Source organism: Apium graveolens, chromosome 10 (genome assembly GCF_009905375.1).
Source record: "Apium graveolens cultivar Ventura chromosome 10, ASM990537v1, whole genome shotgun sequence".
In the NCBI taxonomy this organism is placed as follows: Eukaryota; Viridiplantae; Streptophyta; class Magnoliopsida; order Apiales; family Apiaceae; genus Apium; species Apium graveolens.
Window position 1 is genome coordinate 144,813,227 of NC_133656.1, and position 23,148 is coordinate 144,836,374.

Genomic DNA, 23,148 nt, shown 5'->3' on the forward strand with positions numbered 1-23,148 from the left:
GTTCCTGAACATTTAAATTTAAAACTCAATCAAAAACAGTTTATGCAGAAATATTAATAAAATCGTGAATAATCTACTGTTGGAAATCTTAACAATTTGCTCTACAGAAGTACAAGCTTCCAACGGTGAACTAATTATATCAATTTGAAATCAAATCATTGTCTATATATTGAAAATTTATATTTGAATGAAAATTAAAGTCATAATCAAACTATCCACCTTGAACTTTACCACCAATTGACAACAACCAAAACATGGATGGACGGGGTTACTAACCACCAAAAAATGTTCATAATTTTCTGATTTAGAGAGTTGGTTTCCGTGATTTGAAGTAGTAGCCATCGATCCTCCCTCTGCAGAGCTCTATTCTATGTTTTGTTGGCCGTTAACAGTATTGTTCAATAGGCCTAAACTCAATACTTTGTTAAAGATATGTTGGGTATGAATTACCTAATCTTAAAATATAAATTTAAATTATTTTAAATTAAATATTACAATATACATTTTATTGAAATTTTGTAAAGATTATTAAATTAAATTTTACAATTTATCATCAAAATAATATCAAAACAAAATATATTTTCATTCAAATCCTTATATACTTATAAATTAATAATTATCACATTTTATAAATTAATCAACATAAATTAAAAAACACATGTTGAGATTATTTTAATTTTTTATTAATTAAATAAATTATTTTTAGATCATTTCCTTCATAAAATTGTAATATACCTTGAAATTAATCTATGTCATATGAAAAACAGTGAAACATGCGCTAATTTTATTATGAACAAAATTTAAAATTAGTTAATTATGTTTTAAAAAAAATATGACAACACAACATTAAATTTAAAATTATTTTTCAAAAAAAATAAAAATTAGTGTCTTAAATATATTTTTCTAACATATGTGAAAAAGTATGTTCGCGTAATTTTTTCGTTAAAAGAGTAATGTTGTGTTAGTGTTCAACTGAAAGGTTACGTAAACATTTCTCTTTATATTATTTAATATATTTTAAAAAAATTAAATTTATTTAGAACGCGTAGCGCGGTCAAAAATTTCTAGTATGATAAATGAACAACTAATTTTGTCCCAAACCTAATTTCGATAGATAGTCGACAAACTCCATTTATCAAGTTATGTCAATATTAAAAAATTGGTCGATGAAAATTTATTTATGATATTTATGCAGAAGAATTTTTAATAAATTAATACGTTTTTTCACAAAAAAAAATTGCAAAAAAAAATTCCCTAACAAGCTCTACAGTATGCATATATTTGGGGTGTATTTATTTCAGATTTTAAAGTATTGATAATAATCCATCAATTTTGGAAGATTTTCGTTGATTTTAATTGTTCATGAATTTTGACGAAGTTGATGGAAAAGTTTTGTAGAATCTTGCTGATTTTGTGAAGTTTGCCACAAATCCTCCAAAATCTCATGTATTTTAAAAAGATTTCAAAATATTAAAAATGAACTAGCAAATCCATTAAAATCCACAACTTTTTCAAATAAAAAAAATTCACGAATTTTCGAATACCATCAGATTTTGATGGACTTTTAAAAATCCAAATTGAATACCGTCAGATTTCAGTAGACTTTTTAAAATCTAAATTGAATACACTCAGATTTTAAAAGACTTTTTCTAATCTTTATTGAATACCATTAGATTTCGAAGGACTTTTTAAAATCCAAATTGAATACCTTTTGATTTCAAGAATCCAAAAAAATCTTTTAAAATCTTGATTGAATACATGTATTCATTTCAGATTTTAAAGGATTGTTAATAATTTATGGATTTTAAAAGATCTTCGTTGATTTTAATTCTTACTTGATTTTGATGGAGTTGATCTAAAATCTTGTAGAGTCTTGCATATTTTGTAGAATTTTTTAAAAATGCATCAAAATCTCATGTATTTTGAAAAGATTTCAAGATATAAAAAATGTACTAGTAAATATATCAAAATCCACAACTTTTTTAAATAAAAGAAGATCCACGGATTTTTGAATACCATCAAATTTTGATAGATTTTTTAAAATCCAAATTAAATACCACCAAACTTTGATTAATTTTTTAAAATCTAAATTGAATACACTCAGATTTTAAAAAAAAAATTCCAATAAATACCTTCACATTTTAAATGATTATTTAAATTCCAAATTGAATACCCATGATTTCTAAAATCCATAAAAATCCTTCAAAATCTCAACTGAATACACCTCCTTAGTTTGTCACTTTGCTTCTCGCAAACATTGGGTAAAAGATATCCCGGAGTAGCCAAATTCCCACTATTATGACATAAATTTGAAAACTGAACTCATCTTATCAGAGGCTCAGATCCAAATTCTGACAATTCTTCCAACTGGAATAAGAAAACACTTCCACAGATTTGATATTCATATCCGAAGAGATAATCTTACAAAGACAACTGTGACAGTGTGACTAACAAAAAAATTGGACTAGTACTGGGATCAATATGCCTCCATTGCAAAGGAGCACTTGCAAGTAACGGAAGCCAAATTAACATTTAAGGGATATCAAGAATATTAATCAATGCAGAAACAGCCATCTTTCACATCCTACTGCTTTCTTGGTTATTTCGCAATCAGGATTCAGGAGGCAGTACCAAAAGTATCTTTACCGCAATATTCCTTAACGTAACTGTATAAACGAATATTTACTGTGTCTGTCGAGATCAAATCCAAATGCTTCGACACACTTGTTCTCTTCCTTGTGTTCCAATATCACAACTCCAACTTAGCTTGGTCCTCCAACCCCAGTAACAGTATAAGGCCTTAACTATCCCACATATAAGTTCAATATTTACATAAATTTACAATATAGCTGCCTCAGTTTAGGATATCCTGTATGTGTTAGCGACACAATTTCTGACTTACAGACAAACCTACCATCGTTCATCTCCTAACCAATTGTTTTTTTCCTTTGGCCCAGTTGGACCTTCCTCCCCGGAAAGCTCATTAGGAAACTTGGCGAAAACATTTTTCACAGAATTTCTGAACATCGGAGGTAAACGCCTGATAATTTTATCAAGCTCGGTTCTTGAATCATACTGTATCTTTGGACCCCACTCCCTCATATATTGCAACCAACATGGCTCAGTTACAACTCCGTCACCAAGATACTCTGCTGCAATAATTTCATACTGGCTACTTGAATCCACATAATTACTACTTTTAGCTGCATCGTTTCTTATTCCAATTCCTATCTTGGAGGATCCCTGAAGGTAAATTCCAGGATGAGGAAAGCTCGCGTGTCCGTATTTTGTGGAGTAAATACTAGCTTTATTTCCCTCAATGAACTCCAGATCAGTGACTTCCACCCATTGGCCACCACTGTGCTGCGATAGATATATACCCCAAAGCTCACCTGTGAAGTTGCTTATTCGGAGAGTAAAATGCTCCCAATCACCCACATGCTGCCCGATCTTGCCAAGATTTACATTCATAAACTCAAGCTTCAATATACCTGGCCCATTAAAGGGGCAAAAAACCCACATCACGATATCTGTGTATGTACCACCAAAAGCAGGTTTCACATGGAGATAAAGTTTTGCACTTGCTATATTTCCACGCTTGACTGTTTCTCTACGAGCATCTTTGGGCAAATCTATCCAGTATTCCCCATCATTTGTCCCACCAGCAGGCAAATTAGAACCTTCCGAATCGATGTTCTCACCCTGGGAAACATTCTTTCTATACAACAGCGCTCCATTTTCGAAAAACCAAGAAACAGATGAAGGCATGTAAACTTCATCTGGATGAAAGAAAACAGTAGGTCCGTAATGATTAATGAGTGCATGAAGCTGATTGAGATTTGGCATTGCATGCAGATTGGAATTTAGGTTTCTCAAGCATGCAATATTTATTTCTCCAGAACTCCAATGACTGCTGCAGAAAAATGTACCCACAGCTACACCTTTTCCATGCATTCCACGATCACAGGGTCTTGTGCTCCAGACTCCTAGTGTTAATTTCAAGTATCTAGAACTAGAATCGATTTTTAGTACTTGACGATAAGCTTCGCAATTGTCTGTCAAGTTGGCTCGGACACATCTAATTTCCTCCGTATCAGGCTTCTCAGGCTTGTTAGTGACCAAATATCCTAGAGATTTATAACCATCAGGTGGTTGAGGAAACCAGAAGTAAGCGCATCCATTAAGGCAATCGTTACTCCTTTCATCTATACACCAAACTAATGAATAATCGAGGGGCTTGATAAGAGCTGGTGCATAATCTGGGTTGTTAGTACTAGAATCCTCTTTTTCGGACATAACAACTTCCCGAGCCACAAGAACAAAACCTCGTATAGGCTTTCTGTTAGACTGACAGTAATAACCAAGAATGAAGTACCCTTGTGGCACTCCACATGGTTTATAAAAGCTAATCCCTCTATTCCTATCTTGTGTCAAGTTACATCCCCATATAAATTCAAAATTTGTAATTTCACAAACTTCAATTTCTCCCAAATTGATTTTCCCAGTACCAAATCCTTCACCTGATCATAAAAGAAGTCAAAACAGAACATGTTCAATTTTCATTTAGCAACCAACAAAAGATCCAAATGAATACATAACATTAAAGCATCAATCTTTAAATCAGCTACACATATAGGATAACGTTAAATCAATAAATACCAATACCTAAATCATATCAAAATCAAACACCTTAAATTTCAATATTCACACACCAATAAACCAACACACAAAAATCCCACAAGTCCAATCATTCCAAACAGCCACTCAAACCAAAATCACTCACCGAGAACATACAAGAACACACAATTAAACAAAACTGATCAAACCCATACAAAAAGATCAAATTTACACTAATCACATATGCATATATACAAGTATAAACATAAAAATCAAAACTTTAGCCCAATCAGACACTCAAACTAAAAGCACCCATCAAGAATATACAAGAAAACACAATCAACCAAGAAAACTGATCAAACCCATATAACAAAACTCGAATTTACACTGATCCCATAAAAATCAAAACTTTAACCCAATAAGTCTAAACACAGCCACTCAAACTAAAACCCCACAATCAAACAACAAAATTACATAAAACCCATAAATTAAAACTCACAATTACACTAAAAAAATAATATAAATTTATATACATACATAAAAATCAAACCTTGAGGCCATTGTGGGAGAGGAGCAGGAAGAGAGAAAGATTGAGGTTGTGAAGGCAAAAAACGAATCACTTTTTTCCAGTAAAAACATTTGGATCCAAACATCTTCACCCTATAAATATAATATATTGCAAAATCAATCAAAACCCAAAACAATTTTATAATAAAATTGGATAAAAGCATAAGCTTTTTCAAGATTAAATTATATGGGGTTGGTACTGACATGAATTAAAAAAAATATCACATAAGGTGAGTATATAAAATTATAAATAGATATATGTATTTATGTATAAACAGCTAGCAATTCTACTTCTTCATAATAATGATTGAAGTTTGTTAACTTTTGAGTGTTCTTGTTCTTTCTTTACTCTGATATATGTTACATCTTTTTTATTGTTCTGTCTGTTATTTAACTTTTTGTAAGCAAAGTATATAAATTGCTGCCGAGCAAATAAACTAGCCATGCCAAGTATTCAATTTGTATATTATCTTTTTTTGTATTAAAAATTCAAATGTATATTTAAAGTGAATTCTGAATAATTTATTGACAACAAAGGGTGATACTTAATTTGAATTTTATATATTCCACAATACAGTATATTTATAGTGTTGTTCAGATATCAACATTAGTTTTTAAAAAAAAAATACAAATTTTGATGAATTTTCTAATTTTCAACAAAATTAAAAAATTCGACCTGAATTTGTAAGATTTTGAAATATTCTGGTTAATATCAGTAAAATTCTGCTGGAAATCTACTGGTATTTTAAATCCGCCATATTTCACATAAATTTTAAAATCAATCATTATGTTTAAAAATTTATAGATTATTATTATTATTATTAGTTAGTTAAATTTCTCCCAAGTATTTTTCATAATTTTGTTATAATATGGATTCTTTTTATATTTTGAGGTAAAGCAAGAATCATATTAATATAAATTCCAAATAAATTCTTTCGATATTTTAAATCTGTTTCTGAAAACCAGCCAACTTTTGGTTGTTGCTATCAATCTTTGTGGTGCATCTGATCCCGGTTCCCACATACAAATTGACGTTAAATTCATTTCATGTGTTATGTGCATGTAGGTCCAATTGCAGGGCTATAAAAATGGTAAACCCCCCTGTCTTTTAAACATCATTCTTGAATAATTGTACCAAGTTGTTTTCGTGTCACATTCTTTTCTTCACAGTAGAATTATTATGTCCCTTGATATCTACAGAGGATTTTTTTCAGGGAGATGCAATACAAACCTGGTAGTCATCTACTCCTAACAGATGCTTTGATAGCAGCAATAGACATTAAACAGATTAAGGATCTTTCACACTAATTTTTAAGCCTGATAACAAATTTGTCAATGACTGTATACTAAAAGTTGCACATTTTTCCAGATCCGCATGTACTCTAATCTCAACAAACTCTTATTTCTCCAAGAAGGATATCTAATCTCAACATTTCACTTGATTCCTTTGAAATCTTCATCAGCATAATCAGCTGTGTCTGTGCTTTCATACAGCTAATGCTTGAGCAATGGATTTAGAAAGACCATGTCAAAAGGAAATTCGGAAAGGTTTGCTAATGCTTCCAGCTTATGAATGAGTTGAGCCTTACTATCAGCACGTGTTGCAAAAAAAGTTTGATATTTAGTATTTAAGTGCCAAGTTAATTTTACAAAGGTATAAATGTGTGTGCATTGTGCATGTGATTATGATACAATGGAATCAAGATTTTGCTCAAACTTAAATCGATCTCAGCGGGAAAATGGACAAGATATTCTCTCATTCCTAGTAAAGACAGAACTCATATTCAACAATTTTTTCCCCGAAAACATGAAGGGTAAATGTTCGGATTTCAAAACAAGTAACAAAAATCACTCTGCCAAAACAAAAAAAAAAGAGTAAAATTAGGGCCTTCCTTGAACCGCTGCAGTCGCTTGCAGTATTGACCATTTGTTGTCGGTTTTCCATGGTTATTCATATCAATATGAACCACGACCGCTGTTGCCTCTGCCAAAAGACCGTCCACCAAAACGCCCGTGAACATCATTTTGATAACTTCCTCTACCCCTTCCTCTTCCTAAGCAAGACAATTAGACGCCATAAATACAAGCTTTATTTTAATTAAGATCGCTAACTAATGGATCACTAAAAGATATGTTAATACAGTGTTCATACTGATTCAACAGGGCGATATGAACTTTATGTTTCTTTCTTGTTCAATAAAAAGATGAAACTGTATAATTCTTAAATATATGATAAGAACATAGAATGTTGAAAGGCATTACTGAACAAGGACATATTAGTCTATCATAGGTCTGGGCGAAAATTGTTGAAAAATAAGTATAAGAGTTTGAATCAAATTATTAAGGCCAGATCTAAGCAAATCACTTCTGAACTTGGCTAATTGACAGCTCTAAAATATTGTATGACAACTTGTGGAAGGAAATTCACTAGCAATAAAGGGATAGCAAATACATATATAAGATATCATATATTGCCTATTTAACTAGAGTTTAGACACATACTCCCGCCTCCACGTGACATGCTCATCATGCTACTTGGTCTCCTCTCCTCAATGTAAACTTGTCTACCAACCAAATGTATTGGAGACGCCTAAAATAGAGATTGACATAAGAAAAAGCGGGAATAGATAATAAAACTAGGGATCAAATTATTGAATTAACTAACAATTACAGGGATAGGAGGGAAAAGCATAATGGGGGCAAAAATAAGCAATAAAACATAGAAGCTCAAACCTTGATTGCATTCTGAACACTGTCAACATCTTCAAACTCAACAAACGCAAAGCACACTCCAAGTTCCTGAAAAGAATTTTCGCCTTAGAATTTTGGGCTGCAGGAGGTTACACATATATGCACAATAAGGGAGCTGGATGTTTCCTACCTTCCGATTCTTTATAAAAACACCATCAGGCTTGATTTTCCCAAAATTTTCAAACTCTTGCTGAATGTCAGAAGTAGAGACAGTTGGAGGCAGATTTTTAACATATACTGACTTTGATTCCCCTGAAACAAAGTAGAAAATATTATGTACAAATTCTTTATATATGAATTTATCATAGATTAACAAACAACAGTTACCAAGAAAATCTGATACTGGACAAAAATATCTAAAAAATCTGTTAGTACACATATAGGCAACTAAAGAACACATATTTAGTCTGTTTACTTAAGATGTGTACAGAGCAAGTCTATGTGTCACAATTAGTTGGCTAGGTGGAATGGAATAACCAGGTTGAAGCGTAATGATCATACGTCTGTAATGCATTGTCTGTCTCATAATAGGTCCCACTCTTCTACCCTTTCCCATAAGTCGATAACTATTCATAGCTATTAACTTGACACCAAAGAAGAATTCGACCTAATGCTTTATTTCTGTCCTAGATTCCTAGTTGATCCTGATTCGACATTAGAAGTATATTGATTTTTCCCCACCAGCCGAATACTTTTCCCCATAATCTCGTAAATAATTTATTAACTGTGAGCATATGGATCATATTATCATATTATTTTTAGTGGCCGCTAGATCCAAACAGCAAAATCCTGTAATAAATAGTTCTGCATAATAACCCATGATAACATCCACCGAAGAAAATGAAACTCAAATTCCATGTTATACTACTAAAAACAAAAAATGTAGTATGAGACTATGAGGTAGCAGGCGCACCTTGAGAGAATGCTTCTTCAACTACTTCTGCGTTAGAATCAGGCAGAACGGATGGTAAGGAGTTTGACGGTTGACTATTAGATTGTGGTGGTGAGTCCCACTCAGAAACAGGAGCTGGGGTACTCTTAGGATATGTATTAACAACAACCAATGGCGCAGGTTTCCCCGTTGAAGCTCGTAACTACATGTTTATAAAATTTAAAAAGAACAAAAGCAAAGGCATGTATTAGTATGGAACACTCTTTGATCAAATCATGAAACTGATTTATATTTATATATCTCATCTGGGGCCACGACTACTCAAACTATCAATAGTTCACTGTGCAAGATATGATAACACAAACATGAAGTATACTAGTAGAGATACATACTATTGAAGCATAAGAAAATTTTTGAGGCTCCGCAATGGGTTCATCAGTAGCAGGTAAAGACTCTTGCTGATAATTCACCACATTATGTGAAGTAGGGAACTCTTCTACGGGAGGTTCTTGAACGTAGTCCACAACTGGCTCCTGATGTTGTTGCTGGTCATGGAAACTGTACTCATTCACTGGGCCATCTCCTTCAAAATGCATGGAATTGAGATGTTCACTAACCTCCACCTCATAGTTGGGAGCATCTGAAGTAGACATTATGCTTAGTGTTTACATAAAGCAATTAGGGGGAGGGCTTCCATATAAAAATATATTGACAACTTAATATCATACTAATGCACACAACATACTAATTATTCAGCTTTCCTCAATAAATATTGTGTGAATAAAGAAACCACACATTGATATTTCTTTTTTACAATTCCAAAGAGTTGCAAAAAACTTCTAGATTATTATACCTCAGATTTAAATGACAGCACTAACAACCTATTTAACCAAGGGCGTAAATATGGAAGGATCACCTGTTCTAAACAATTCACCTACCATCATGAAATGTTTGCTACTCCTTTTAACTGGAATGAAACAACAGGTCCTGCTTACAATGTTTAAGGACTCAATTACATTATGCAGTATACTTCATTACAAATGAACAAGCAATTATATTTTACACACTAAGATGTAGCCCCAATACCTGCGGACTCTGAAAGCGGGATTTGATTAGTGTGTTGGGATTCGACTCCATTGTCATAATATACGGGTGCCTGATGCTGATAATCTGTGTCATCGTGCAAAGTTTGTCCTGGATGATGCTGGTAATCAACTATGTTTTCTGAATATTTAGGTGCTGAATGCTGGTAATCAACATTGTTGTCTGAATATAAGGGTGCTGAATGCTGGTAGTCGGTGCTGTTATCCAAATATCCAGGTGTTAGTTGCTGATAGTCAATTCTGTTCTCTTGTAGAGTGGGTGCTGCCTGCTGATGAACGGCCTCCTCTTCAAGAAGGTGAAAGATATCGTTCAATACAAAGAATCCCTTCTCTTGAGGAGCAAGTATAAAGGTCTGCACAAACTTCTTATGTCCAATAAATTCCTTAGATTTCACAGAGCCAGAAACAACTACAAGTACACCTCCATTCCATGAATCAAGAGAATTAATTGTTTTGACCTCGATCCCGGTAAAGTTTGTTGACATCACAAGTCTATGGATTTGCTGCACATAGATAAAAGTGCATAAGATTTAAAAGCAACACCTACATGCAACTTTGTCAAATAGAAATCAGCTAAAAAGAAATATTCAATAATCAATCAAAACTTCATTTTCTCTACAGCGATTTATCTTCAAATGATAAACAAACTTGCTAATTCAAGCTAATCGAAACAAGATAAAGGGCAGAGCTTGATAACATTAATAGCTAATTACAAGTTCCATTATTTTATTTCATTGTCACACTTATTAGCCTTTAATTACACTACATCCCAACCTATCGCAAGTATACATAAATAACTTAAAAGCTGCATATTTATTCTAATTAGTCCATATAACAATTACGTACCATTTCCACAAACCTCTAAATTCAACCAGCAAAAAGCAGTACCATTTTCATTTTTCAGCACAAAATTTTACTCCGGTAAGCACCAAAGAGTACAAAATCTATCATATCAACACTATAACAGTACACCACAAGATAACAACAAATAAAACAAACAGATTTTCCTAAGAAATATTACCAAAATTTCAGAAGCTGTCTCAGTTAATTCCCCATCAACCCGAATAACAGTACTTGAGCCGTTGTAAAATTGATGAACACAATCAGGTTTCTGTTGAAGAACTTGATAGTACTGAGTAACAAAGTAAGAACCCACCTACAAAAATCAACCAAGAATCACAATCAGCTAAATACACATACAAACCCAAAAAAAATTACACATGGGCATCAAAAAGATTGAATCTTTTAACTAATTAACTACAAAATGATTAACCAAGAATTTCAATCAGCTACATATTCATACACAAATCAAAACTTCAACACATGGGCAATAAAAAGATTGAATCTTTTAACTAATTTTCTGCAAAAAGATTAACCAAGAATCTCAATTATCTAATTATACATACACAAACCAAAAATTCAACACATGGGCATCAAAAAAATTGAATCTTTAGATGAAATTTCAAATAAAAATCAAAACTTTCATCACCTGAGCAGCCCCTGGGTACCCACTAGCCATGATTACTCTGTAAAATTCCCCAATAAAACTCAAAGCTCTTGAGAAATGTAATTTTGGGGCTTTTAGGAAAAAGGGTAGTCAAGTTTTGAGATTGTAGAGACGGGTATAAGAAAAGAATTGGAACAGATCTGAATCTATATACTATCTGTGTGTATAGATTATTAGGAGATAAAATTGATGATTAGTCAATCCTGCTCTCCAAGTCCACCACTTCACTCCTACCACCTTGTTTTTTAACGTTACACTAGCATTTTTCCTCGAGGCTTTATAAATTGTTTATTTATAAGTATTTTCTTATTATCTTTAATTTAATATCAATTTTATAAATATTAAAAAACTAAATTTGATAATATATTATTTCGTTTTACGTTCTAGTTTTTGAAAGGTATGTCAATTTATATTTTTAATTTTTAGAAATATTTATTTGTTCATGTATTTGTTTCATGGATTAAATTTGATAATTTTTAGTGTAAATATATGTTTCTATTATATCAATTATTTATTTCTTAAATTTTGAAAATTTAGAAATAAATATGTTATACTCTATACTATATTACGATAGATAAAATATTAAAAATTTGACAATCGGTCGAAATTTACTGAAATTACTTAATTATCCTTATTAATTAAAAATAATACTAAACTAATTAATATTAATATTGAAATCGACTTGTACTTCTTTTATTAATTTAATTAATATAAAAACATAAGCAACAATTGTTTGCCTATGTACAATGTCATTATATTATTGGTAGGCACCGAATTTAATGGTAGTTTTGATTCTACACGAGCATATTCAATGGGGTATTTTTAATGGGGTTGATTATAATAATTGACAATAATAATATAAAATAATGGTTAGCTATAATTTGCTCAATCTATAAGATAGTGTATTTCAAAAATATTAGCTAAATTGGTTGGATATGTAAGATTCAAGAATTTTGCGATTATTATATAATATATTAAATCAAATATTTTGTGTTTATCTCAGTTTGAGATGTTTTTTTTATCATAAATGTTACGTGTTATAAGTTATATGTGGTCCCCTGATGGTAAAAATATTTTTCGGATATTTTGTTATAGGTTAAAACGTAATTATATGAAATTATACGTGGATTGACTTTGATGGTCTATATTTTGAGTTGTCACTCGGTATATTTGTTTAAGGGTTTATTATTAATTTAGAAAATATTTTATTTTATAAAAATTTATCGAACAGGGACTCTAACGGTACGTCCAAGCCCACAAAATTTATGGTTATATTTTTATAAAATCACGGGTATTTCAAAGGTCCAATATTATTATATTTTTGAAAAATTCATATTTTTTGAAAATATTAAACATAAATATTGTGTTTATTTGAAAATGATATTTTTATAATTATTTTCCATAAAAATTAATTTTGGGGCTAGTTATTTTTAATTAAGAGATAAAAACACTCTTAAATGAATTTTAGTGTCTTAATTTTTTATTAATATAAATAACAGAAAATATTTCTTTTATTTCCATAATTATCTATAAAAATCTCATAATTATCCAAAATTCAGTTTGGGGGTTAGGGTTAGTGTTCTTGAGGTTGATTCAATCATTAAATGTGATATGCTCGTTTGGAATAAAAAGGAGACGAGAGAAAAGAAAAAAGTTCGGGGAAAAAGGCAGTATGAGATGACGTAAAGCTACTACAAATATGTAAAGTATCAACAAATTTAGCCATTAACAAGTGAGTGACTATAATTTTAGCCAATGGGAGTCATCGGTTGAAGGTGTAAATTTTGAAGAGATTGGCTATAATATATAATGTATGTCGCTTGTTAGATTTAGCTAAGGGCTCTAAAGAGTTGGAGATGCTCTAACACTTCTAATTATAATCCATATGCACATACATATATATTATATTATTTTATATTATAATACAACAAAAAAAAATCAAGTCCTGATTCAATTAACATTCAACAAATCAATTCAATCAAATTCGAAAAAATCACATCGATTGTAATAACTCGAATTTTTGAGACCTTGTAAAACGTTTAATGAATAGTAACCCTGACGGACGGGAAAATCTTTTGAGCCCACACTATGTGGTGCATGAGAAAATGAGTTTCGGAGTTGATATTATGATTATACGTACCAAATGAGTGTATGTAAACGCTATTAGTTTTCTAAGAAAACGAACTTCGAAAAACGACCATATTTACGAATCATCGAGGATTAAGGGAATCATAATATAATTACGATATATAAAACCCTACGGATTTAAAGTAGGATAATTCAAAACATAAGGAATAAATACGAAAGGAATTACGTCACGAACCATTTACGGGGAAGTATTACGAAAACGTTTAAGCGACCGAGCGAACGCGTAAACGATTTAATAAACGTAACGCACTAACTAACCATGGTAAGAAAGTAACCATGGTTACTTTATCAAATAGTGAGCTAGAGATAGGATAATTAACCAAGGCTAATGGAATAGTAAGCTAAGGAAGCTAAGCAAATGGCTTAGCTTGTAATCTACCACAAGCTAGTTAGATTTGTCCATGGATTTGGCAACAAGAATAAACCTAGCATCTTAAACTAGGTGAATATCAAATCAATATAAGATATCACCAACATCATTTTCTAGAAGCAACCAAGGAGCAAGCATAAAAACACTCCATCTCTCTCTTTAAGCCCCATTCGGCCTTCTTCTTCAAGCCAATGAATTCAAAATCAAAACCTCAAGTTCTAGCCATGGATAAATCCTCCCATTAATTCTCAAGTTTCCTAACAACCAAAATAAGGTAAGATAAATCCTTGATCTCTTTTTATTAAGGTTTGATGGGTGAAATAAAATCAAGAAAGTTGCTAATGAATAGTATGTATAATAACTCTTCTTTGGTTTCTTGATTTCAATGGTGGTTTTAGGTTCCAAAAACCATACCAAGCACTCCCAGGACTTCACCATCATCAAGAACACATCTCAAGCTTTCAAGAAAGGTAAAAATCTTTGACCCAACTTTATTTAAGATTCAATTTCAAGATCTTTTTAGTATGTAGTTGTAAACCTAGTTCTAGTGGTGATATTGTTGAGATCTTGATGTTTAGTTAAGTAGATTTAAGGTTGATTGTTGTTGCCTCAAGAATATGATGTTCTTGAGAGAAGTTAGTGGGTTGATGATGATATGATTATTGTTGGTGGTAGTATAAAGATTTAAGACATAAACGAAACTCCGATCGTAAACGTAATCTCGCTAAAACGAACAAAGCGTAACTTTAAGTTTCTGCAGAAAGTCCTGAAGATTTAAATTGTAGTTTCTTGAAAATTAACCATTTTTTATGATAGAAAATGTTATAAGGATCATATAGGCTCTTGAATCGCTTGATTCCGATTTACGGATCAAAAGTTATGGTCGTTTTACTACAAGTGATTTACGCGACAAAAACTGTTACGAATTACGAAATTTTAAATTATAAAGGATTGACTTAAGAAGGTTCATAAATCATGAAATTTTTACAGAGAGTAGAATATTGAGTTTCCTAAATGCCATAAATATTTCAAGTGAGAATAATTATTTTTCAATTTTATAAAAATATCGGAGCCGAGACCGCGCGATTAGAAATCGTAGAATCCATAAGTGGAGCCGACGATGAAAATGAAAATGAACTTAAGATACTTTGAAAAAGGAAGTGAACATGATGTGAATAATAAATTAAAGGAATAATAAGGTTAATGTAAGTTGGGAGGGTGCAAAATAATTAGCGCATGAGTGCAGGTAGACGTAAATTAGAACGGGACCTAACGAAATGAATTGTGTTCATGATTATAGATTTCAGAGCGGAACGTAGAGCATCCTCCACCTCGAGATACCCAGGCAAGTTTACGAACTGTTGTGAATATGTTATGAACTTGATGATTTCATTAACATACCTTAGCAAATTTTACTTAGTGAAAAATGTAGCACTCGACGGATTAGGAATATAGTCCCAACGGATGACTCAATATAGTCCCGACGGATGATGATTTATTATCCATCGAGTGAGTAGCTTGTGTAATAATGAGTCTGTAGCACCATTCTGCATACACCTTATTTAGATTCTATAGTAATGACTTTAATTAGATATGCAGAATAGGTTGATTAATTGTACATAGATGATGTCTTGTAATTCTTCATAAATGAAATGAAGTCAAGTGCCAGATAGCTACCCGACGGATAAACAACAATGCCACTCGACGGATGATCAACAAGGCAACCCGACGAATGATCATGTACCCGACGGATTCAATTCAAACATCTGTTGACAGTGACAACACAGTCACATGCGTCGAGTGTATGCAAAAGGAATGTGGAAGCATATTCAACTGGGTTTTAGAGAACAAAGAAGCATTGCCATTTCCATGCTATTATGAAGATATTCAAAGATGCTGGAATAGAGTAATGAAGCAGCATAGTATTAGACTTGATAGGTTTTATTTTATTATCTTGTCTTATTACTTTGTAATCTTGGTGATATATAAACCAAGAAGAACAAGAACATTATCTCAGAGAAATAATTGTAAGCTGCATCTTAGCATTTCTCTGAAAACTTAGTTGTTCATATTTGTAAGCAGCTGTGAGCTAATCTTGCTGCACAGAGTTCTCTTGATATAATATATATCTCTGGTGGATACATTCAAATCCACCAGAAAATTTTTAAAGACTTGTGTTTTTAATTACTAGTATTTTGATTTTACTAACTTCTTATTCCGCACTTTGCAAATCAAACACTTATATATTATTAAGATATAACATTTTATAATTTGTGAAAAAGGTTCAAGAATTCTATTCAACCCCCCTTCTGTAACTCTTGTTGCATTGTTAGGGATTAATACGAACCCAACTCCATTTTACTGTTGTGTTGTGAAAGGATTGTTTTATTATCATTGCATAAATACCATGCTTGCCATGATACGTAGTAATTGAACTTTTCGCAAAATGTAGCGATGTTGTACGATAAGTATATATCGTAAAATATTTAATTTCGCTTTAAGCGTGACGCATGATTATAAGACCGAGAGTCGGTCAGGATTTTAAGATGAAAACCCGGGAATCATTCCGATAATATTATAGGACAATTACAAGTCCATAATAGTATGTTTTAAAGGGACTCAACGTCCACTTACGAAATATTAAAATACCTCGAACTTTTATTAAAACAATTTCCCAACGATCATATTCCCTCAACTATATTTTATTGTTTGAATAATAAATATTATATACCTATTCCTTTATTATGGGAGAAGTATACTCCAACGATTATTTATTTCAAACTCGATTAAACATTAAAGATTATTAATTGCGTAGACATAAACTAGTTGAGAAATATTATTTTAAATATTCTTTTAAAGAGTAAACTCATTCGAGGTTTAATTATTTATCGATTATCATTTGATTAATTACTATTTATTAAAGGGCTTATTTATGATTTAAAATCATGGAACCTGATTTAAAATACTTTCTGATTTTCGAAAAGTCATTTGAATAATTTCAGATCGTCGGATAATATTATCTCGACTTACTTTTTTTATATTTTGAATATAGTTTCAAAGAGAAACTCCCCCCTTATTTAATTATCTGTTGACAACGGTCAACTCACATCCTTAGTACTTCCTCGGGATATGATAGGATCTCCTAAAGGACAAGGGAGGGGTAGGATCCAAGTACTTCGTGTATTAGATAGACTACTGGTACCGTAGGAGACGGTACAACATGTACCTAAGGACCTGCGAAGTGTGTGTATACCCGAAATGAGGACACATAGCCCGTATGCGGCAAGGGTGATAACCGGGATACGAAGGTGTAGTCCTTCTACTAGTAGAAAAGGTTACTTTTATCGTAGTACGACTGATCATCGTATGCGGTGGCTCCAACGAATGTCCTATTCTTCCAATTGAAATTGTGATGCAATATCGTAACCCAAGCCTAGGTGCTGGGTTTGCTATTAAGGTATTCGCAGGTTAATAAAATCCACTAAATGATTGTTTTCGTAAAAGGTGTGTATCACCAAGGGAAACTATTTTCGAATAAAACGTAATTATCATATATGATGTTTTATGTAAGTTTATCATACAGTCATTTTCATATTGTACATTATTATGCTGGGCATTATAGCTCACTCCTGCTTTCTTTTAAATGACACAACACAACAGTGAATCAAGATGCCTACCATGAGAACCACAGCCAGGAAATGAGTAGGAAATGGCCAGCTGTTCTGTAGATTATTTGGTGCTGTACCGCAGGACTAGCCTTACTTAAAGGTTATTCCCCGGTAAGACTTAATTACTTTTGGGTTGTAATAATTATCACTTTGCGGTTTAATCTACTTTAGTAATGAATGGTTCGTTTCCAAGACAATAACCTGTAAGTGTGTGTGTGTGTGATAAGTGTGGGGTCGTAAAGTATGAGTATTTATATATTGTGGTGTGAGGTATATGGTTTATAGTGGTTTAGATGGCGTGGCTTCCGAGATTCCCGACCCCGGATTTTGGGGCGCCACAGAAATGGTATTAGAGCCTTAGGTTATCAAATCTTGGAAATGATAGGATATAAAATACGTAGACATAGTAATAATAAAATAATCAATTAGAGCTCAAGTCGAGTTTGTCGTCGGGCTACATGGGTAGTCTTGACAGTTTTACCCTCAAGGGAATTCTGACTCTAAGTTAGTAACACCTTACCTATTGTGTCAGGTACCAGTGGAGCCTATGAGGGAGGTTGACCCTGTCGATGATGTTATGGTTTCTGAGCATGACCCCACTCCCGAGCCAGAGGACCCACCCATTGATGGCTCAGATGATGACCCTACTGAGGATGTCCCGGAGGAGGAGACTGACCTTCCTATCCCCATAGCTGATGACATTGAGATGACCTAGTGAGATGTCATAGGCTGTAGGGATGTAGAGATGTACCCTCACCCGACTATTCGCTCTCCTACACCACACCCAGGGATGTAGAGCCCTTTACCCTATACTGATGAAGATGAGGAGGATTGGATATATGCACAGGTCTACGAGGCTTATGACATATCCTCTAGCGACCCAGACTCACCTCTACCACCCCCGGTGACCATACATGTAGCTGTACACGACTGGATGGTGGCTCAGCTTAATGTTGAGATCACTGCGGCATCTGCCCGCATTACGGAGTTACGCCAGACACTGACAGCTGAGAGAGCCATCCGACTAGGATACCCAAGGGAATTCAGTGCTGCTTCCCCAGTCATAGCCCGCAGAGAGATTGATGGGATCGAACTTCGTACCCGGGTTCAGATGAAGATGACGGCGATTGGAGGATACATCCCGGTAGTTGATACAGAGCTGATGTTGATAGGAGCGATGAGGAGGGTGCGTGACCTCACGCGCAGTGACAGTGACTGAGGGACTAGTGACTATATATGGACCTTAAAAGAGGTTGGGTGACTTGTCACCAATTTTGATAGGATAGCCAGTAGTAGATAACATTCCTAGCCCTTCAGGGATACGTCTTATGTAATTGCATTTCAAATTTTCTGGACAAGTAATGGTGTATTATAATCAGGCATGTATGAACTCGGCTAGTTGTTTTGTCCCCCAAATATAAGTGGGAGACCCTATGGTATATATATCAAGCAGTTATTTAGAAATGGATTTCCATATTATTGCACCTAATAAAAATATGGTAAATAGTAAATAACATGCTTACATATGAATAAATTAATCCAATTACAAAACATTGCAATTATATTGACAAATTTTCATTATCAGAATAATGCCACCCCGTAGAAGAGAAATAAGGGCACAACCCGCAGAATCTGTTAACCAACAACGGAATGAACCTGACCCTGTAGTGAATGAAGAAAGTGAAGAGGACCTAGACTATAATGAATATGATGAGGAAGAATATGTAGAAGAAGAGGCTGAGGATACCCATCAGGGAGGGAACCCCATGAATGAATTTATGGAACTGTTAAGAGCAAATCTGAACCAACATCCTATTCCACCACAACCACATGCTGCCCAACAGACTGCAGCCACTGCCTTTAGGGCCGTCAAATCTCTCAAACCCCCAGAGTTTCTAGGATCTGCCGACCCCGTTGAGGCACGGGCCTGGCTCAAAGAGATAGAAAAGTCCTTCGAGATACTAGGTGTAGAGGAACGACACAAGACCATTTTCGCTTCTTACATGCTGAAAGGAGAAGCTAATCACTGGTGGGAGTCCAAACGAAACCTAGAGACTGATGTTGTGATTCAGTGGGATAGGTTTACCCGACTGTTCTTAGACAGGTATTTCCCTAGGTTTATGGAAACCCAGATGGAGATTAAGTTTCTGGAGTTGAAACAGGATAGGATGACTGTGGCAGAGTATGAGGCCAAGTTTACTGAGCTATCACGATTTGTACCTGAATTTGTGAATACCGAAGAGAAAAAGCGCGAAGGTTTCATCTTAGTCTGAAACAGTGGATCCAAAACCGAGTGGCGATACTAGAGCTGACAGATTATGCCACCTTAGTGCAGAAAGCCTCGATTGTTGAAGCTGGCAGTGAGCAGAGTGTGAAGGAAAAGGAAAATAGGAAGAGAAAGATAGGAAACCAAGGCGGAGGAGGAGGAGTAGGAACCGGGAATAGGAGCCTTCCAAGCAGGTTCGTCAGGGGAGTGATGTCCCAGCCTGCGCGAGGCCCCGGATTCAGAAAGGCCCCAAGTGAGAGTGTTGGCCAGGGCGGCGGACAATCTAGGGCAACATTTCATGGCCAATCCCGTGCCCCAATACAGAATGTCAGACATGTGGAAAAAGACACATTGGGGTGTGCACTCAGGCAAGAGCCCCTTTGAAATGTTACAGGTGCGACCAACCCGGACACCTTGCCAACAACTGTCCCCAATACAGCAAAACATGTTTCCAATATGGGAAAGTAGGGCATATGAGGAAGGATTGCCCAATGTTGAAGCCCCCAGTCTCAGGGATGAGCAGAGTTGCATCTAACCGACCCCAGATGCTAGGACCTTCAACATGACCGTTCAGGATGCTGTCCGAAACACTGACGTGATAGCAGGTACCCTTCTGTTAAATTTTGAACATGCAAATGTCCTATTTGATTCTGGAGCAACCAAGTCATTTATATCTCAAGATTTTTCTAAAAAGTTAAAACTTAACGCCATACCCTTATGTGAGATATTACAAGTGGAAATAGCAAACAAAGAAATAATTCCTGTGAATCAAGTACACCCTAAGTGCAAGTTGAAATTAGAAGGGAAGGTCTTCGAGGTTGACCTAATCCCATTTGTGTTAGGAGAATTTGATGTAATCTTAGGAATGGATTGGTTATCCAGTAATGGAGCGCAAATAGATTGTGAATGGAAGAGGGTAAAGATAAGAGTGCAAAATGGAAAAGAAGTAGTGTTTAGAGGTCAACGACAGAACCAGAAATTTCTGACCATGCTACAGGTAAAAAGATTATTAAGGAAAGGTAACGAGGCCTATTTGGCTTATGTGGTAGATACCAAGAAGGGAGTCCCTAATATACAGGACATACCCGTAGTGAACGAATTCGAGGATATGTTTCCAGAGAACTTACCAGGGTTGCCACCTAACAGGGAAATAGAATTCGCTATAGAATTAGCACCAGGAAAGACACCAGTATCCAAGGCCCCATACAGGCTAGCCCCAGTTGAGATGAAGGAAGTAGCTTCTTAAACTACAAGAGTTATTAGATAATGGAATGATAAGACCCAGTGTGTCGCCATGGGGAGCGCCAGTACTGTTCGTAAAGAAAAAGGATGACAGTATGAGGTTATGCATAGACTATCGCTGAATAAGCTGACTATTAAAAATAGGTACCCTCTCCCTAGGATTGATGACCTATTCGATCAACTCAAAGGAGCTGTACATTTTTCCAAAATAGATTTGAGGACAGGATATCACCAGTTGAAAATTAAGCCTGAGGATGTACCGAAGACTGCTTTTTGCACTAGGTATGGACACTATGAGTTCTTAGTCATGTCGTTTGGGCTAACCAATGAACCTGCAGCCTTTATGGATTTGATGAACAGAGTGTTCAAAAAGTACCTAGATATATGCGTAATAGTTTTTATAGATGATATTCTAATCTACTCAAAGACAGAGCAAGAACATGTAGAATATTTAAGGATAGTCTTAGAAATCTTGAGGAACGAGAAATTATATGCCAAGTTCTCAAAGTGCGAGTTTTGGTTAAGGGAAGTTCAGTTCTTAGGACATGTGGTGAGTAGCAAAGGAGTTTTAGTTGACCCCGCCAAAATAGAGGCGGTATCCAACTGGGAAAGACCAACTACCCCAATATAGGTTATGAGTTTTGTGGGTTTAGTAGGATATTACCGAAGATTCGTGCAAGACTTTGCTAAGATAGCTGGTCCACTGACTAGACTTACCCGGAAGACATAAAAGTTTATATGGACAGAGAAATGTGAGGAAAGCTTTCAGGAACTGAAAAGGAGGCTGGTGTCAGCACCAGTGCTTGCTCTTCCCGATGGAAAGGGAGAGTTTGTGATATACAATGACACATCGCTTAAAGGATTAGGATGTGTACTGATGCAGCACGGAAAAGTTATAGCGTTTGCCTCTCGACAATTGAATGAGTATGAGAGCAGATACCCGACGCATGATCTAGAATTAGCAGCTATAGTGTTTGCCCTGAAAATTTGGAGACACTACCTATACGGTGAGAAATGCGAGATCTACATAGACCATAAAAGCCTCAAATATATTTTCACTCAGAAGGAACTGAATATGAGACAAAGGAGATGGTTAGAGTTGATTAAGGACCATGACTGTGAAATTTTGTATCACCCGGGTAAAGCCAATGTGGTGGCTGACGCCCTTAGTAGGAAGGAAAGATTCAAGATGATAATGACATCAGAGGAGTTAATTAAAGAATTTGAGAAAATGGAAATTGACATGAGAATGACCGGTAAAGGAATAGAAGGATTATTTGAGATTAAGAGTGCCAGAACTGACTGAAAAGATACGAGTATGTCAGGAAAAGAAGATGAGTGAAAAAAGAGGAACATTGACCGGTGAGGAAGTGAGATGCGAGAAAGACGAGAAAGGGATCATGAGGTATGCGTCCCGAATTTGGATACCAAATGTGCAAGAGTTAAAGGATGAGCTGCTGCACGAGGGGCACAGCTCCGGATATTCAATCCACCCAGGAATTACGAAGATGTACCTGATAAGTGGCATTTTATACCACTTAGAACGTCTTATAATGACTTGAATTGATGTCTTGAAATCAAGTATTTTGTGTATTTGATGCGTTTTTCTAGTGTTTTTGCATTTCAGGGTATAACTTGCGTATGTAGGAAGAATTCATCGAAATTAGCCTAGGGAAGTGCTTGACATTGGTTATGGGAAGTTAGGAGCAGAACGCAGCAGAAATCAGGAGCATAATGTGATTTTTTCCAGTAGGTTGCTGGGCGCCCGCTCAGGATCTGGGGCGGCCGCCTGGGAGCTGGGGCGCCCGCCCGGGAAGCTGGGGTGGCCGCCCGGAGACGTGAAATTAAAATTTGATTTTTACACTTCTTATTCTGATGGACTTTTGAGATGGCTGGTTCTTGTAGACTTTTATATAAGTAATCTTCAGAGACGTTTCACGGTGTGTGGTATAAAGCAAGGAGCAAGGAGAGAAGAAAGAAGACCGTTTTAGCACATCGCAACGAAGAAGAGGAAGCA

General features: G+C 34.7%; 2 protein-coding genes across 4 annotated transcripts; both read right to left on the reverse strand.

The window, feature by feature from the left end:
- Positions 1-2,114: 2,114 nt before the first annotated feature.
- Positions 2,115-5,568, reverse strand: LOC141690164 (hypothetical protein At1g04090-like). Of its 3 annotated transcripts, none has more exons than XM_074494828.1 (3): positions 5,389-5,568; positions 5,168-5,277; positions 2,115-4,520 (listed from the first exon to the last, which is right to left on the reverse strand). In XM_074494828.1, coding segments are annotated over exons 1-3 (1,722 nt in total). In that variant the 5' UTR covers positions 5,391-5,568; the 3' UTR covers positions 2,115-2,910. The 3 variants fall into 3 exon arrangements, with proteins under 3 accessions (XP_074350929.1, XP_074350928.1, XP_074350930.1); XM_074494827.1 differs by having other exon boundaries at positions 5,476-5,494; XM_074494829.1 differs by having other exon boundaries at positions 2,117-4,520; positions 5,155-5,567.
- A 1,344-nt stretch (positions 5,569-6,912) lies between these two features.
- LOC141690191 (nuclear transport factor 2-like) lies at positions 6,913-11,686 on the reverse strand. Its single transcript, XM_074494869.1, has 9 exons — positions 11,420-11,686; positions 10,952-11,086; positions 9,914-10,433; positions 9,220-9,467; positions 8,849-9,029; positions 8,066-8,187; positions 7,918-7,983; positions 7,687-7,774; positions 6,913-7,238 (listed from the first exon to the last, which is right to left on the reverse strand). Exons 1-9 carry the CDS (start codon positions 11,447-11,449, stop codon positions 7,141-7,143), a joined length of 1,488 nt encoding a protein of 495 aa, XP_074350970.1. The 5' UTR covers positions 11,450-11,686; the 3' UTR covers positions 6,913-7,140.
- Between the last annotated feature and the right edge of the window lie 11,462 nt (positions 11,687-23,148).

Excerpts from the sequence above, each read along its gene's own strand:
- LOC141690191 (XM_074494869.1), bottom strand. The coding sequence starts at position 11,449 with ATGGCTAGTGGGTACCCAGGGGCTGCTCAG. Across the intron at positions 11,087-11,419 it reads GGTACCCAGGGGCTGCTCAG|GTGGGTTCTTACTTTGTTAC; the intron begins GTGATGAAAGTT and ends TGATTTTTGTAG. Across the intron at positions 8,188-8,848 it reads TGAAGAAGCATTCTCTCAAG|GGGAATCAAAGTCAGTATAT; the intron begins GTGCGCCTGCTA and ends ACTTTGTTTCAG.
- LOC141690164 (XM_074494827.1), bottom strand. Across the intron at positions 4,521-5,167 it reads TCTCCCACAATGGCCTCAAG|GTGAAGGATTTGGTACTGGG; the intron begins GTTTGATTTTTA and ends TTTTATGATCAG.